Source organism: Molossus molossus, unplaced genomic scaffold, assembly GCF_014108415.1.
Source record: "Molossus molossus isolate mMolMol1 unplaced genomic scaffold, mMolMol1.p scaffold_m16_p_17, whole genome shotgun sequence".
Lineage (NCBI taxonomy): Eukaryota > Metazoa > Chordata > Mammalia > Chiroptera > Molossidae > Molossus > Molossus molossus.
In genome coordinates, this window is record NW_023425352.1 from 68,786,061 (window position 1) to 68,803,367 (window position 17,307).

Here is a 17,307-nt window from a genome sequence, read left to right on the forward strand (position 1 = left end):
TCTGACAGATCACGTTCAGTTGCCGCTGTTCTTGCCTTTTAATTATCTTAGTTTGGCTTTATTGTGATCAATTCAGTTTGCTGTGGGTTGGATGGTGAACTCTTCAGTGTACTGCTTCTTATCACATTACTGATGTTCGTGGGCTGTGAGTTTCCAATAAGCCGATTGGAATTCGTGTATGTGTTGTGGTTCAATTAAGAGCCATTCATTACCTTTTTCACTAAGGCATGTAAATAATGTGAAAAAAAGAAAAATTGGGGGCCTGTTCAGGGATATTTCTGAAATGTACTAATGCCTGTGAATTTGTGCTATGTAACTAGCCTATTATGTGTTACATCCAATAAGGTAATAATGAATTTGCTGGTTTATCTTCAATGTTAGGAATTATATTACAACTTAAATCAAAATTTAAATAATATGCAAACGCTTATAGTCTTCTATAAATAAGTAATTCTGTGCTTGCCTCTGATCTTTTTCACGCAGCTGTGCCCCCTATTCATGGGGGGTGTGTTCCAAGCCCCCTAGCGAATGCCCGAACCTGCACACACTCACACTTTTCACTGAAAGGAGGCTCTTTATGGCTCCTCTGTGGCACATCCAAAGCGCTAGCATCACGACTCTTGCACTTTGAGGTCATTACTAAGTACAATAAGGGTTATTTGAACACAAGCACTGTGATAAGAAGACAGGAGCTCTGATCACCGAGAAGACCACGGAGCGACTAACAGGTGTTGGCATATGCAACGTGGATACGCTGGACAGAGGGGTGATTCACGTCCCGGGCAGGACAGCCTGGGGTGGCTGGGAATGTCATCACCCTATGCAGGATGGCATGCACCTGAACACTTCTGCATTGTTTAGTTCTGGAATTCTCCATTTAATATTTCGAACTGCTGCTGACTGCTGGCAACCAAAACCATGGAAAGCAAAACCATGGATGGGGGGACCGCTGTATTTGTTGAGCTGGTGACAGCCAGGTGCACCAGGAATGGCTTCTGGAGAGAGTGTCCTCCTCTTGTGAAGTGAGTCCAGGGAAGGGGACCTTCTTCCGCCAGCACTGGCAGGACTGTCTCCTCCCCAGGAGCGGTGTGCTCAGTGCCCGTGACGCGGGCTAGTTCTTGTGCCAGACGATGGGGGAGGCACGCTGCTCTGCCCTTTCCGCCCGTTCCCTGTGCCCGGGGAGAGCCAGCGCCCCGTTCTGCCTCAGGCCATCTCCCTCCCCACGAGCTCCTCCCACTTCACCGACCTGATCACATGGAGCACAGGGGCCTCTAGAACCCCCTCCTGGAGCCAAGCCAGTGGGGTTCATTCTGGGAATGCAAGGCTGGCTCAACATGAGGAAACCGAGCAACAATTTCACCGCAGAGTGAGTGGGAAGCCCCACACACGGAATTATCTCAGCTGACGCGGAGAAGGCGTTTAGCCCAATCCAGCAGCCTTTTCGAGATAAAAGCACTCAACATGCTAGAATTAGATGGGGATTTCCTCTACATGGAGAGGCCATGTATGAAAACCCACAGCTAGCCCAGCCGGTGTGGCTCCGCGGATGGAGCAGCGTCCCATGGGCTGAGAGGTTCCGGTTCGATTCCTGGTCAGGGCAGGCACACGCCTGGGTTGTGGGCTCGACCCCCAGGAGGGGCATGCAGGAGGTAACCAATGGATGTTTCTCTCTCACGTCAATGTTTCTCTCTCTCTCTCTAGAAAATCAATTAAAAAACCATATTAAAATAAACACAAAACCCACAGCCAACAAGAGGCCCAATGGCGCAAGGCTGACGCGTCCCTCAGACACGGGACAGGCCAAGGTGACAGCCTTTGCCGCTTCCTCTCAGCTGAAGTTCTCGCCAGAGTGATTAGAGAACCCAGACGTGAAAGGCACCCAAGTGGAAAGGGAATTACAACCACATTTGCAGATGACATGATTTAACGTATAGAAAACCTTAACGAATCCACACACAAAAACACCTGGAATTAACAAATTCAGCGAAGTTGAGTAACAACAAATGTATTTCTGAACCACGGGAATGAACCGTCCAAAAAAGGTATTTAAAAAACAGTTCCATTTACATGGCATCAAAAAGAATGAAATCTCTAGGAATAAATTCAACCACAGAAGGGCAAGATGTTTACCCCGGCAACGGCACCCCAAGCCCGGAGTGGGGAGCAGCAGCAGCAGGCCGGTGTGAACGGACGGACCGCCTCGCGGCTGGCCCCGAGCCCTGGCCCAGATTCCTTTCCCGGGAAACTTCCTGTGGGAATTCGCCCAGCCTCGTCCAGCCTTCCCAGAAGTCCCCGCCTCACCCCTGCCTCACTCCTGGAGGCCCGGAATCAGCTCCAGGGCTGAGTGGACAGCTGGGGGACGGACAGCGGCTGACCGCCCCTTAAGGGACTGCAGCACCTCACAAAAGAGACACTGTCTCTGAACAACGGAACCGGAAGGAGTCAGACTGAAGGCGAGGGTCTGCAAAGGTCATCTTGATAGTGGGAACAAAAAGAAATCTCCCCAGCCCCGGCCGCTGTGGCTCAGCTGGCTGGGCATCGTCCCATGCACCAAAAGGTCGCTGGTTCAATGCCAGGTCAGGGCACATGCCCAGGTTTCGGGCTTGATCCCCAGTGGGGGGCGTGCAGGAGGCGGCCGATGGCTGTTCCACCCTCACATTGACGTTTCTCTCGCCTTCTCCCTTCCCCTCTCTCTAAAACTCAATACAAACATAGAGGAGGAGCCAGCCCGGCTGTGCGTGGGTTACACGCGAGCACACGCGCTGCCTCCGGGGGGGGGCTGCGAATGCCTTGGATGAGAGTGGAAGGCTGGGCGGGACCACGCGGGGCTCCGAAACCCTGGTGACTCACTGGTGGCCCTTGAGGTGCTGGGATCTCACTTCCAAGCTGGAGCCAGTGCATCCAGAGGCTCACTCAGGACGGCAGCAGCTGGTGTGTGAGAGTTGTGTCCAGCGGCCCATGGCCAGCACCGTTTGGACAGAGGGCAGGCCCTCCGCCTCCCCCAGCTCCCCGCGTGGCTCTCTAAGAACATGCCTAGGGAGCGGCCTCTGCTGGAACGCTGGGGCTCCTGGTCATGTGCGTGGCCTCCAGCCAGGCGGTCCTTCCTCCAGCTGAGATCACCCTCCCACGGAAGCGTTATGTTGGAAAAGGCACCTCTGCCTCCAGAACCCTCATTAAACATGCCTGGTCCCATGGAGCTAGAACCGGCAGGTGGCTCTGGGCCAGGTGGGGGCTTGGGGCCTGGAGCACCGCCACAGACATGCCTGAGGACCCAGCTTGAGGGGTGCCCCCTGCCCCCCATGACAGAGAAAGCCTAGGCTATTTGTGTGGGCGCCCTGAGGTTAAGGTCAAAACCCTGGGACAGCTCCAAACAAACCACTGAGGAGAGGCAGCCTGTTATTAAATGGAAGACAAACAAAAGCAAGGCTCCCTTTGCCTTGGCCCGGGGGCCTGGGGCGCGCTCCCTATCACATTTCTCTGCGGCTGATCCTCCTGGTCCACTGACTCACTTCTTTCCAAGTCGTCACGAGAAACAACAGAAAACAACCCACAGAAGAGTCCCCTTCTGTGATCCTCACGTGCCTGCTGGCTCCTGGCGGCTTCTCTGCAGGCTGAGCCCAGAGCTGTCAGCAAGCCCCCAGAGTGGCCTCGCGGGGATGACTCTCCAGCAGAGCCACCGGCTGGCCGGCAGCTGGGCAGCGCCCTTCCGCCTCCCTCACCTGTTAGGTCTGACCACAGGGGTTCTTCGGGGAGGAGGGCGCAGAGTGGTTAGTCCCTCCCCTTTCCAGCGTGGAGGAAAGAGTGTCTCCATTTCAAACACTTGCCCCCAGCAGCCAGGCCATAGAAAGGCCACAGCCGGAGCGCCGCCGGGACACCATGCTCCTCGGCCAGGCCAGGGGACAGGCTAATGCTGGGCCCGCGCGGCTCTGGCTGAGTGACTGATCCTCCCTGCAGCCTTGATCGAGCACAAGCTAATCTGAGGAGTGACAGGAAGAAAAACAGGAGGTGGCATTTCTGGAAGAGTTTTGGAAAAAAAATTAAGACTAGAAAATACTACAACCTTCTTATTTTTATTTTTTAGTCAATTCTCAACCAAGGATATTTTTCCATTGATTTTTAGATAGAGTGGAAGGGAGAGAGGGAGAGGGAGAGAGAGAGAGAGAGAGAGAGAGAGAGAGGGAGGGAGAGAGAGAGAGAGAGAAACATCGATGTGAGGCAGACACATTGATTGGTTGCCACCCACAGGCCCCTGACCAGGGTTGGGTTTCGAACCTGCAACCCCAGTACGTTCCCTTGACCTGGACTCAAACCCGAGACCCTTTGTTCCTCGGGCGATGCGCTGAGCCCTGAGGCGAACCGGCCAGCCGTCTTGGTGAGGTCTGGGCTCACGTGCTGTGTGCGGGCTCACGTGCTGTGTGTGGGCTCACGTGCTGTGTGCGGGCTCACGTGCTGTGTGCGGGCTCACGTGCTGTGTGCGGACTCACGCGCTGTGTGCGGGCTCACGCGCTGTGTGTGGGCTCACGTGCTGTGTGTGAAATGGGCGGGCAGGAGCCAGGGCGCAGCCGGGCTGGTGGTCGGTCCTTTCAGCGTTTCGCAGGGCCCTGCTCGCTGTGGCTGTGAGACAGAAGCTCTTGGCAGGCCTGTGACCCCGCCGGAGCCCGGGAGCGGGTGCCCTGGGCCACAGCCACCCCTTCCCCTGGGGGGCACCCGTCTGGGTGGCCCGGCTAAAGGCTTGCACGGAGCAGAGGAGGGCCTGGGACAGAGGGCCCCCGTGGCCGGGCCAGGAGCAGCCCAGGGGCCACGTGAGGGGGGAGGACATTGTCCTCGAGGGTGGGGCTGTGCTGTGAGCCCCCCAGGGACAGTAGACAGCCTGGCCAAGCAGCCCCTCCCATCCTGCCCCCCCGCCCGGAAAGGAGGGTTAGCAGTACCTACCCGCAGGTGTGGCAAGGATGAGAGAATTTATGGAGTCTGGAGGGGGAAGGGCAGCCCCAGGGAACCTTGGCAAGTGGTGTTGTGACTAGAAAAGGTGAGAGACAAAGTAACTATGTGAACACTGTGAGTTAGTTTCCCCTGGGGGCGGGGGGCGGGGCGCGGGCCCATAATCCTGTACCTGCCACCATGCACAGTGGGGCTGAACAGGCGAGGCCAGGAAGGCTCCAGGGCAGACGCTGGCCAGTGGGCTGCCTCCGGGGAACACAGTACACAGGGCAAGGACCGCACCGCCCACGGAACCACGGTGCGCAGACCACATAGCTGGGGACGTGTGGCAACCCCCTTGCTGTGCTCGCTCCTGAGGGTCAGGAATTGAGCAGGGCAGACGGCTCAGGTCCACAGGGATGGCCGGTCTCTGCTCTGAGACCTCTGGGCCCCAGCTGGAAGTGGGGTCACCTGAAGTCTCGTTCACTCGTGCCTCTGGTGGTTGGCGGGGCCTCTGCCCAGGCTGTGGGCTGGGACAGTCCATGGGGCCTGGGCTTCCTCACAGCATGGCTGAGGCCGGGGGTGGGGAGAGGGGGAGGGAGGGAGGAGGGAGGGAGGGAGGAGGGAGGAAGGGAGAGGAAGAGAGGGGGAGACAGGGGGAGAGAGAGGGAGGGGGAGGGAGAAAGGGAGGGAGAAAGGGAGGGAGGGAGGGAGAAAGGGAGGGAGGGAGGGAGAACAAGAGAAAACCTTCCAGGACCTAGCCCTGACCACTCCTCTGCATCCCATTGGTGGAGGTGTGGCCACCGGGTTCAGGAGGAGGGGCCTTGTCTTTCTCGGCACAGGGGCGCCCCCTGGAGCTGGGAGAAGAGCCCCTGGCACAGGAGATGCGCTGGTGGGGAGGGGCGGGAAAGGACAGTCTCCCACAAACCCACCTGCTCTTCTTTCCCTTTGCCGAGTTCACCCCTTTCCCATCTCTGCAGATCTGTGTGCCTTCTCGTACACGGATGCCACAGAACGCGGTGTGGGGCTTTTCGGGGGAGGGGTTAGTTTAATTTTTACATAGGTGGAATTCCCCTAGCATCTCTTTTACGTAGTATGAATTCATTTATTAGTACATGCAGATTTTCCTTTTTATTGCAGCGTAACATTCCACAGTTTGCTTATGTTGTAATTTATTTAAACATTTCTTTGGTTTCATGGATCTTTGCAACGTCTCCTATTTTTTCTAATATGAGCGATACTGCAATAAATATTTCTCTATGTGCTATATTACCCACATAGCACAAAATGTGGGTGTTTCTCGGGAACAAGATGACAAGTGAAGTGCCCTTCTCCAGGGTCCGCTTCTCCTTAGCCCCACGGGGCCCTTGGCCCTGAGGGGTGCCCTGGGCCCTGAGGGGGGCCCTCACACGGCCTCGCTGTAGCAGGCCCGTTCCCCAGAGGAAGAAAGGGGTCTCTCCTTATTCTTGCTTAAGTCCTGGGTTTGTTCCTAATGTCTAGATTTGAGCTCGTGCTCAACTCTGAACCATCATTGTAGCCAGGAAAATGGGATTGACTTCAACCCGTGTGGGGTCATCTCTGGAGCTGCGATTCCGCTCAACATCCCTGGAATGGCTGAGAGGTTAAATACCCGAGTTGGAAATCAGGGTCCTGTCAGCAGAAGAGGAAAGTGGACTAAAAAAGCAAGCCACAGATGTAGATGACAATGAGTAATTCCCTGTGCTATGAATTGTACCCAGTAAACTTGTATACTTCATTAGAAGAAAGAGAGAGAGAGAACACTGCCGATTTAAATTTTAATGAGTGCTACCAGATTCCCTTTGAGAAAGGCAAGTTACACTGTTACCAAAAAAACATAAAAATATTTATTTCCTCCTGTCCTTCCTCACCAGGACTTAGTACTGTTCATATTTTTAACTCTTGCTTATCTGATGGGTGAAAATTACATTATGTATATCACGATTTTGTAATTTGCAGTTTTCTTATGATCGGAGGTCCAGCATCTGGTATGTTTATCAGACTTCTGCATTTCTTCGCCTGGGAACTGCCTGCTCATTTCCTTCACTGACTGTTCATTTCAGTTTCGCTAAAAGGCAGAGACATGCAAACTGAAACAGATTTTTTTAAGCAATAAAGTTAAAAAAAAAAGGGTGGCAAAGATTCAAAGATGCTTGGGAAGATTGATATCACGAGAGTTTAGGAAAGCTACCCTTTCATTACAAATGTTAACTTATATTTCCTTTTCTAACTTAAAAATAAAAAGGCCTTTCAAAGTGAGAGCCATTTGATCCTATCTGAGATCAATAAGAATAGCTATTCAGGAATCATTAATTCAGAAAGAAGCCCCACTAACGCCCCAATTAGGGGACAAAGCAATGGGCATTCATGAGAAAAGGAGGGAAATTCCATCGTAATACACTGATGCTAATTCTGAGCAATGTTTTGAATTCTCAGTCCCTAGTCATCAGCCCAGTAGCCAGGATGTCTGCTTTCTTGTTATCTTTGCAAACAGTTCTTTTGATACACAATGTTGCCCTCAGCCCAGGTCAAAGGTTTTTTGCCCAGTTTTTAGCATACCGAGGTTGGAGAAGTCGTGCAAGGCAGTTCCTCTGGCCTGGCAGCCCGGCTTCATGTTAAAGGAGCCCTGTTTATATTATTGTTTACATCTTTGTAAACGTTAAAACATTGTTTTTTCTTTTATGGATTTGAGAAAGAGAGGAAGGGAGAGAGAGAGAGAGATGGAAACATTGATGAGAGAGAACATTGATTGGCTGCCTCCCAGATGCCCCCCACTGGGGATTGGGCCCACACCCTGGGCCTGTGCTCAGACCAGGAATCGGACCAGCAACCTCCTGGTGCATGGGTCACGCTCAACCGCTGAGCCACACCAGCTGGTCATGTACACGCACACCTTGGACTGTGAGTGGTTGAGTGAGTATGTGTGTATGTTTTTGTGCATGTGTGTTTAACTGTGTGTGTTTATGTATGTTTGAGTGCGTGTGTCTGACATGTATGTGTTTGTTGGTATGAGTATATGTGTGTTTATATGTGTGTAATTGTCTATGTGGGTATGCACAGGTGTTTTTGTCTTTATGTGTTGTGTGTTCGAGTTTGTGTTTGTGTGCCCTGGTAATAAACAAGGCAGAAGAGGTCCCTGAGGGGAATGAGCTCCTGGAGAAGCCTCTCCTGCCATCCTGGCGGGGTCTCTGTCTCTGCCGGGTCACAGAGCAGACCAACGTCACTGATGAGGTAACAGAATAAAGCCAGGATCCTAGTGACCCCTGGAGCCCCAGTGGCCACTCAGGCTGGGGCCAGTGGAGGGCTTAGCACAGCCCAAGCCAACTCCCAACAAACAGCTGGAACGCTGAACACCTGCGTCACGTCATGAAACGCCACTTCGTGGACCACGGCAGAAAACAGTCCCCAGCGGATGAGGCCACCCTCGTCTTAGCCAGCCCAGAGTCCACGGAGGACAGCGTGGAAGTGTCCTGGCCAGGTAGGTTGGGCTGAAGAGCTGGAGACGGCAGGCAGGTGTGCTCCCTGGGGGGGGGGGGTCCTAAAAGGGAGGGGTGGGCCGCAGGGCAGCCCTCAGAGCCCTACCAAGTCCCTGTATGGCCATAGCAATGCACATGAACGCGGCCAATGTTCTGAGTACAGGAGGTGATTTCAGGATCCATGAAGAGGAAGCTGTACAATGTTAGTCAGATATATATTTATTTTAGAGGACGTTTATTAAAGCTGGGGACAGTGAAACAAGGAAGGGCCCAGGGTAACAGGAGGGGGACTGGTGAGGAAATGACCCCGGGCTGGGCTGCTGGCTCTCTAAGATGTCAGAGAAAAGGGGGCCTTGGGGACAGGTTCAGGAGGTTACCTGGGACGAACTGCCACTGCCCATTGCTGCCCTGGTCGCAAGCATCGTGGGGCCCCTCATTATGTTTTCTTTTTTTTTTTCCTTTATTGATTTTAGAGAGAGAGGAAGTGAGAGGGAGAGAGAGAGAAACATCAGTGAGAGAGAACACAGATTGGCCCCTCCTGCACGCCCCCCACTGGGGATCGGGCCCACAACCTGGGCACGTGCCCTGACCGGGAATCGAACCGGCGACCTCCTGGTGCAGGGTCAACGCTCAACTGCTGAGCCACACTGGCGGAACCCTCATTTTGTTTTAATGTGCATTAAAAAAATAGTTGGCATGTCAGTCCTGTCAACCCTGATTTCAGCAGAGGTAGAAAAATTTCTTTATAATAAATTGATTGAAATTCATCTAGGATGTCAAATTGAAGAGTTCTCTGAAATGTGCATCACCTAAAGGTGACACACAGGCAGAGCCTGCACAGCCCACTCTGGCAGAGTACCACCCAGGCTTTGGGGGCAGAGACCCGCACGGCCCAGCTCCGGCACCACCAGTCAGTTATATTTTCTGTGCCTCGAAAGGATTAAGCAAGAAATCGTATATACATACATATCTCACATAGACACAGACAACAGTGTGGTGACAGCTGGCGGGAGAGGGGGTGGGGCTGGGTGGTGCTGGGCAAACAAAGGGCGAGAAATGGGGACGAAAAGAGACTTTGCTTGGGTGATGGGTGCACGGTCCCTGTACAGATGAGGTTTGTTGAGTTGCATACTTGAAACCTTCATGGTTTTGTGAACTAATGTCACCCCAATAAATTAAAGTAAATAAAATATAAATAAATGCTTTGTGCCTCAATTTGCTAATCTGTCAGGTGGGAATCAAACACTGCCACTTTTAAGGGTTTTTTCAATATTAATGGACCTGGAGATTATTAAGCTAAGTGAAATAAACCAGTTAGAAAAAAATAAATATCACATGATCTCACTTATATGTGAAATGTAATGAACAAAATAAACTGACAAAAAAATAGGTCCAGCCCTGGCTGGTTTGGCTCAGCGGTTAGAGAGTGGGCCCTCGGACCAAAGGGTTCTGGGTTCGATTCTGGCATAAAACTTGGTTGCAGTTCAGTCCCTGGCCCTGTTTGGGATCATGAGGAAGGCAACTAGTCGATGTGCCCCTCTCATATCAATTTCTCTCTCTCTCTCTCTCTCTCTCTCTCTCTCTCTCTCTCCTCTCTCTCTCTCTCTCTCTCTCTCTCTCTCCCTCCCTCCCTCCCTCTCTCCCACTCTGTTTGAAGATAAATGGAAAAATATCCTCGGGTGAAGATTAAAAATTAAAAATAGGCCCAGAGGCATGGATGCCTGGAGCAGACAGATCTCAGAGGGAAGGGGCCAGGGGTCGGGAAGAGGTTAACAAGAACTTACATACATATATGCGTAGCCCTGGACACAGACAACAGCGTGGGAAAGGCCTGGGAGGGGGGGGGGCTGAGTGGAGGAGGCAACGTGGGGGAAGATGGGGGACACCTGTAATACTGTCAGTAATTGAATAAAACAGCAACATGGCAACACTTACACGGGGAGGGGATACAATGAGTGTTCCCAGGTAAAGGCAGGATGGTTCCTGGGATAAGATGGAGACACATCCCAGACACCAGAGAGGGAGCTGGGGTTCAGTGGCCTGGCCAAAGCACGTCCAATGCCTCGCTTTTCACATTGGCTTTACTGAGCTGCCTTCACAGGCACAGACCTCACCAATTTTAGGTCTACAGTTTGAAGAATGTTGACATGTACCTTTGTGTAACCACTACCACAATCACGACACAGAACATTTTCAGCACCCCCCCCCCAAAGTTTCCTTGTGACCCTTCACGGTCAGCTCCCCTGCTGCCCCAGCTACTGGTAACCCTGACCTGTTCTCTCTCCCTGTAGTCTCACCTTTTCTGGAATATTCTCTCTCTGGGATCACACTCGGGGTGACCATTTCACTCCGCAGCTTTCGCTGCAGAGAATGCAGTCGGGACTCTTTGATGTTTCCACGCCGCAGTGAATGAGCTGTCACTGTAGAGATGTACCATCTATCTGTTCATCAGCTGATGGCCTTTTGGGGTTTGGTCATTTTGGGTGATTACATTCATGTATTTTTTATCTTTATCATCATATCCATAACCTATGCATGCACCTGTCTATAAATTATCTGATGCCTATCACGGCCCCAGGAGGTCAGCCTTGTACTCTCCCTGTTTTATGAGGAAACGGGCACAGGGAGGTATGGGACCTGCCCAAGGGCCCCTGGAGCCAGCCCCACTGCAGTCCTGAGGCGGGATGGGCGCTGATCCATGGGGACACTGATGCAAATCTCCCGCCTCTCAGGTGCTGTGGAGAGGGGGGCGCAGTGTCCACGGCCGGGGCCAGCCGCTGCCCAGCAGGAGGACGTCTGCTCTGCCTCCAGGGCCAGGGGCTTGCTGAGCTGGTACAGCTCTCCGTCCTCCCAGTCCCAGTCCTGCTACTCCTGCCTGTGCAGCGACGAGGACCCGGGCCAGCAGAGCGCCAGCGCCTTCTACACGCTGGTGCGGACGGTGCAGAGCGTGGCCGTGGCCTGGGAGACCGAGGCCGGCTTCCAGCCGGTCAGCCGGGAGCCCCGCGTGCGGGAGGCCGAGTTCACCAGGAGGCAGAGGAGGAAATACTCCCCCTTCGAGGTGGCTTCCCACAGTGGCCCCTACTGGGACCCGGAAGCCAGCAAGGACGAGGACTGTCCGGAACAGGACGGCGCGGAGCTGCTGGGGCCTCTGGAGAGCTGCCTGCAGGAGCTGCAGGACACCCCGGACTGGCTGGTCACCACGGACTACGGGCTGCGCTGCGTGGCCTGTTGCCGCGTCTTCCTCACGCTGGAGGCGCTGCTGGAGCACGTGCAGTTCGGGGTCCAGGAGGGCTTCAGCTGCCAGGCCTTCTTCGAGAAGATGCTGGAGAGAAGGCAGGCGCAGGACCAGGAGCAGGCGGAGGAAGAACAGAGCCCTTCCGGCAGCAGTGAGTGTCCGAAGCGCCGCAGCAGGCCGCGCCCGTCGCTGCGGCAGCAGTGAGCCCAGGTGGTGTGCCCTCTCCTCCCAGCGCTCCCTCCCAGCCGCCAGGGCCAGAGCCACCGGACACGGGACAAGGGCGCGTGGAGGGAGCCGCTGAGCGCGGAGCTGGGAGGACCCTGAGGAGGGGGCAGGCGCCTTCCAGGACCCGGCAGTTGGAGCAGAGCCCATTTCAAAGCCTGAATCGACGAGGAGAGGCCTCGGGCGTTTCGCGCGGCAGGCGGACATCTGAGGGTCAGGAGTCTGGGCGCGGAGTTTTATTTTTGCTGGTGGATCAAGCAGTCATGACTCACCGGAGAGCCAACTGCAAATGAAGCTTTGGCTCTATTTTTTCATGGTTAGGAACCCTTCATACGCCCTAGTTCTATGTCTGTCTTCAGTGGGATCAACTTGAATAAGTCAGAATTCGAGGCAATGACTAACAGAGTGAACCGTGTTATTAGGTTGGACCCCCAGGAAATTGCCGTTTCTGTTGCTTACAAACTGGCACAGACACCTGGAGACAGGCGGAGACGGGGGCTGGCTGAGTCCCGCGGACCCACGAGTTCAGACATGTCAACTGTATGTTTTAAAATGTTGCTACAAAATCCGTCTTTGCCCTCCTATTTATTCCTAGCTAAGGGGGCTGCATTCATTTCAAATGCGTGGGTGGTCCACTGGGTATATGCTGAGGAAACATATACCCGCCCCCAGTGAGAGACAGGCAGAGCAGCCAATCGCAAGGGAGAGGGCTTCACCCCACAAGGAGGTAGGGAGCGGAGCGGAGGGCAGTCTCATGCTGGCTCACGAGGAAGGAGAACGTCCCCAGGTGATGTGCACACAGGCTTGGAGGACAGGTAGAACTAGCAAGACCAGAGCTTCTCAACCTTGGCTCAGTGGATATCTTAGGCTGAATAATTGTTTGTCAGGGGAAGGGGTTGTCCGGTATACTTAAGATGTTTAGCAGCCTCCTTGGCCCATATCTAACCAGCTGTCTACAAACCCCCTTCCCCGTAATTGTGATAATTAAAAATGTCTCCACATATTAACACATGTCCCCTGGAGGCAGAATGGCCCCCTGGTTGAGAACCAATCACTGAGCTAGATAAAGACGAAGTTCTTAGAAGAGGGACGGGCACAACATCTGGGGGAGTTGCCAGCCCCGTGGCCTGGCTCGGAGGCTGAAGATACTTCTTCTCTCATACGCTCCCTGAGGATTTAGCACCTACCCCGTGGCAGGCACTCTGCTGGGCCCGGGAGCGAACTGAACAGAACAGGCATGGCAGCTTCTCTGCGGGGCTACGGCCCGTAGGCAAGATAGAGTATGCATCGGTTTGTATACTATATATGAGGTATATATATCTATATATATCTATATATGTAAACTTAGAAATAATTATGATAGTACCTGCATGGCCCAGCCTTTGCTAACTTCTCCATCACCGTTTCTTAGTATTTGCTGGCTCACTGCAGATCCATTGGCCTTAATGCTCCAAGCTTTCAGGTATCAGGGCCTTTGCACTTGCTCCGTCCCCTAAGTGGAGCACAACCCTTCTCTGTCACTCAGGCTACTGAAGGTGGACGCCCTGTTCTCCTTTGAGGGTTTAGCTTTTTCAAGTCGGGCTGCCCTAGTGTACGCCGTATTCTAAGTGCAGGGGGTTTTAAGAAGAGAAGTGGCGTGAGCAGTCACTTCTGGTCGTATGTGAGCTATGGACTGGCAAAAGAAGCAAGAAGTGGAAGGTCACTCAAGAGGCTGTTGCAGAAGTCCAGGCAAGGGACAGCATGGTTTGGATACGGCTGGTCACAAGCCAGCAGGCGGAAGAGTGGGTGCATTCGAAACATATTTGGGGAACAGATCCGCAGGGCTTGGTGATGGATGGATGTGGGGCAGGGGAAGGGGCATGTCAAGATGAACCCCTGGGTTCCCAGCAGGAGCGAATTGCACGTGGGTGTGCAGTACGGACACGGGGAATTGGGGAGATCAGCTAGGTGTGTGCACGCATGTTTGTGTGTGTGAATATCCATCTGTGAGTGTGTACACACGTCTGTGTGTGCCTGTGGGTGCACAGGTCTGCGTGCTGGGGGTGGGGCTATCCAAGGCGGCTGAGACCCGATCAGTTCTACGAGCTGACAGCTTGTCCAAACAGGGGTGCTGAGTGGGACACGGGTTATGATAGGGACTCAGAAGACAAGTCCAGACTGGAAATGTAAGTCAGGAAGCTAAGAGCACAGGAGTGGAACCATATTTGAAACCAAATAGGGGTGGCAGCATTAACTTGGGTGCTGGGTAATGCTAGTGTGGCCTATGAAGGAAGGAGAAGTGGGCTAGAAGATGCATTATTTGGGAGTTTTCTTCAAAGTCAACAAAACTGAGAAAGACTGTCTCTCAGACGGGTGAGCAATGATGGATGCAGAGTAGAGGGAGCCAAGACAGAACATTTCATCCCGCGTGGAGGCTACCGGCGCTCTGATGAGAGCCGTCCCGGGCCGAGGCAGTCGGGCAGGGCCAGGCGGGTGTGTGTCATGAGCACAGACCACCCCCGGCTGAAGCACTAGACGCCCCTGCAGGCGAACCTGCCTCCAAAGGAAGCAGCGATGGCCGGGGTCGGACAAAGGAAACCAGAAAAAGGCAGAGACGGGTGGTGGTGGTGGGGGAGTACAGGCTAAGGGAATGGCGCAGCAGAGATGGGGAGACTGAGAATGGAAGAAAAAAGTGGGAAGGTCTAAGAACAGGAGTCAGCAGGAGAGAGAGCTGAATCCTGAGCCAGTGGTAGTTAGGTCGAGTAGGGCTTTGCAGCCAAAATGATGGAAATTGCATATTCCCCCCAGAAAATTGCCAGAGCTCTGGAGGAATTTTCAGCAAGTCAAGCTGCCCTTGTGAAAGGTCACACTGGTGAGCAGCGGGAACGGTGAGAGAGTCACCAGCCAGGGCAGTTAGACAGCTGGAGGCAGGGTGAGTTCAATTGCTGCTCAGGGAACGGAAGTTGCAGAGTCTGGCCAGCGTTTGACGAGGGTGGGGAGAGGCAGGTGTCCAGAATGCCTGCAGGTTTTCCCCTGGGTGGCTGGGAATGTTGGTGTCACCTGCAGATTCGGAATACCAGAGGCAAAGATCTTCTGGGACTCCCATCCATCTGCTTTCGAATGAGGTCAGCTTGGGGTAGACACATTCAGAAGGGAGCCAGTCAGAAGGGTCTGGGGCTTGGACGAGTGTTTCATGGGATGAAGAGAGATTTGCTGTGTGGTTAACTAAGGCCGTGTGTTATCTGTGGGCCGTGTGTTAGATGCATTCTCTCCGCTGGTCCAGTGCCAGAGGCAGCCATGAGGTCACCTTCGAGTGGACATGAGCATGGGATGAATCTTCTCGCCGTCTTTCAGACGGGGCAAGGCACAGCCTTTCTGAAAGGGGCTGTGGGGTCCCCAGGAAGGGAAGAAGGATAGGATGACAGCCCCAGCTTTGCAAGCTCTTCGTAGAAGAGCTGCGTAGTGCTTGAGGGAGCTCAGGAGGCAGAGGAATCCAAGGACGGGGCAGGGGGAGCAGAGCCAGAAACAGCATGAGTGAGGAGAACATTTCTATTTAAAAATATTTGTGCAAGGGAACTGAAATGAGGCATAGCATCTCAGCTACAGAATTTCAGCTTTTAAGACAAGTGTATTCATGTGTTAAACGCGGATATTCTAAGGGCCAAACGTGGTTTTTTCATCACTTCATGAGCATTAAGTCAGGCAATGCCCTCCGCAATCCCACGAGGCGGCTCCTATGCTCCGCCGGTGTTACAGGTGAGCAAGCCTACACCTTGCGGAGGCGGTTCAGCCGGTGTACGCCGGAGTCGGCTGCTGGTTCCAGAGCCTGTGCACAGAAAAGCAAAATGTGAATGTAGAGAAGATACAGGACATTTAGAAAAGCAAACATCTCAACTCCATGGGCTGTATTTTCTTTAGCTCAAGTAGCAACAAGCTGGAAGTAAGGGGGAACTGATGGGCCTTCAAGACAAATGAAAGAAGGCAAGAATCTTGGGGAAGCAAACTTTGAATTGGGAGGATAAGCAGCTGCTATGGGCGGGGAAGAGGGGAAAACGATGGTTATTAAGACAGTGACTTGTTCTTAACACATAAATTCAGCCGAGTGAAGTGGTGTTCACGTCACTTTGCAGAGACCGGGGCCTCCACCAAACAAGACAGGCAGCAAGCTGAGTACTGGGAACCCACCAGAGTTCCAGGGACAGCAAACATTTAGACTGTGAGCCACTTCAGATGCCGATTTTCCTAAACATAGAACAAGATAGGACTCGTGTGGCACGTGCATAAACCTGATGAAAAGCCTAAGGGACAGCATGAGAAGTCAACCATCTGTCCCTCTCACTGCTGGATTCAAAACAATAGCCGGTCAGCTCCAACAGAGTGTGAAAGAGCCATTGACCATGGTGGAGTTTGGGTCATCTCATGACGATAAAGACAAAAATGATTAAATAAAGCAATATTTCATTTTGAAGAAAAATCTTAAGGTGATCTCAGTAATAGTTATCTCAGAAATAAGCCCATACATTTATGGTCAACTGTTTTCTCAACAAGTGTGCCCAGATAAGTCAAGGGGGGAGAATGATCTTTTCAGCAAGTGGTGCTGGGATGTCAGGGTGCCTGTATGCAAACGAGCAAAGTTGGGTCCTACCTCACACCACATAGGATAATTAAAATGAAGAATAACTAAATGTAACAGTTAAAACTATAAAATTTTTAGAGGAAAACATATAAATCTTCATATTTGGATTATGCCATGGTTTCTTAGATACAACACCAAAAGCAGAAAAAATATATAAATTGAACTTGATCAAAATTTAAAAAATTTGTATTGAATGGACATTAACAAAAAAGTGAAAAACGATCTACAAAACTGGAGAAAATACTTGCACATCGTATCTTTGTTAAGGGTCTAGTATCCAAAATATATAAAGAACTCAACAATAAAAACACAAAAAGGAGGCAAAAGATTTGAAAAGAGATTTGTTCACAGAACATCTACAAATGTCCAATAAGCATAAAAAAGATGCTCAACATCATTAGTCTTTAGGAAAATGCAAATCCAAAGCACAGTGAGAAACCATACCCACCGGGATGGCTAGAATGAAAAAGACGTAATAACAAGGCTTGGTGAGGATGTGAGAGCTTGGAACCCTCAGCATTTGCTGGAGGGAATGTAAAATGATAGTCACTTCAGAAAGCATCCTGGCAGTTTCTCAAAAAGTTAAGCATAGAGCTATCGTGTGACCCAGCAATTCTCAGAATTGAAAACATATGTCCACGCAAACACTTGCACATGAATATTCTTAGCAACATTATTCATAATACAAAAAGGGAAAAGCAACCTACATGTCCGTCAAATAGTGGGTGGATAAACAGAAGTGGTCTCTCCACCCCAGGGAACCTTACTCAGCTATAAAAGGGCAGAAAGTACTGGGTTACGCTGCAACGTGGATGAACCTTGAA

The 17,307-nt window shown here is 52.3% G+C and overlaps 1 protein-coding gene across 1 annotated transcript; it reads left to right on the top strand.

The window, feature by feature from the left end:
* Positions 1-8,301: 8,301 nt before the first annotated feature.
* On the top strand, positions 8,302-11,850 carry FAM170B (family with sequence similarity 170 member B). The gene is made up of 2 exons (XM_036264858.1): positions 8,302-8,413; positions 11,144-11,850. Exons 1-2 carry the CDS (start codon positions 8,302-8,304, stop codon positions 11,848-11,850), a joined length of 819 nt encoding a protein of 272 aa, XP_036120751.1.
* The last annotated feature ends 5,457 nt before the right edge of the window (positions 11,851-17,307 follow it).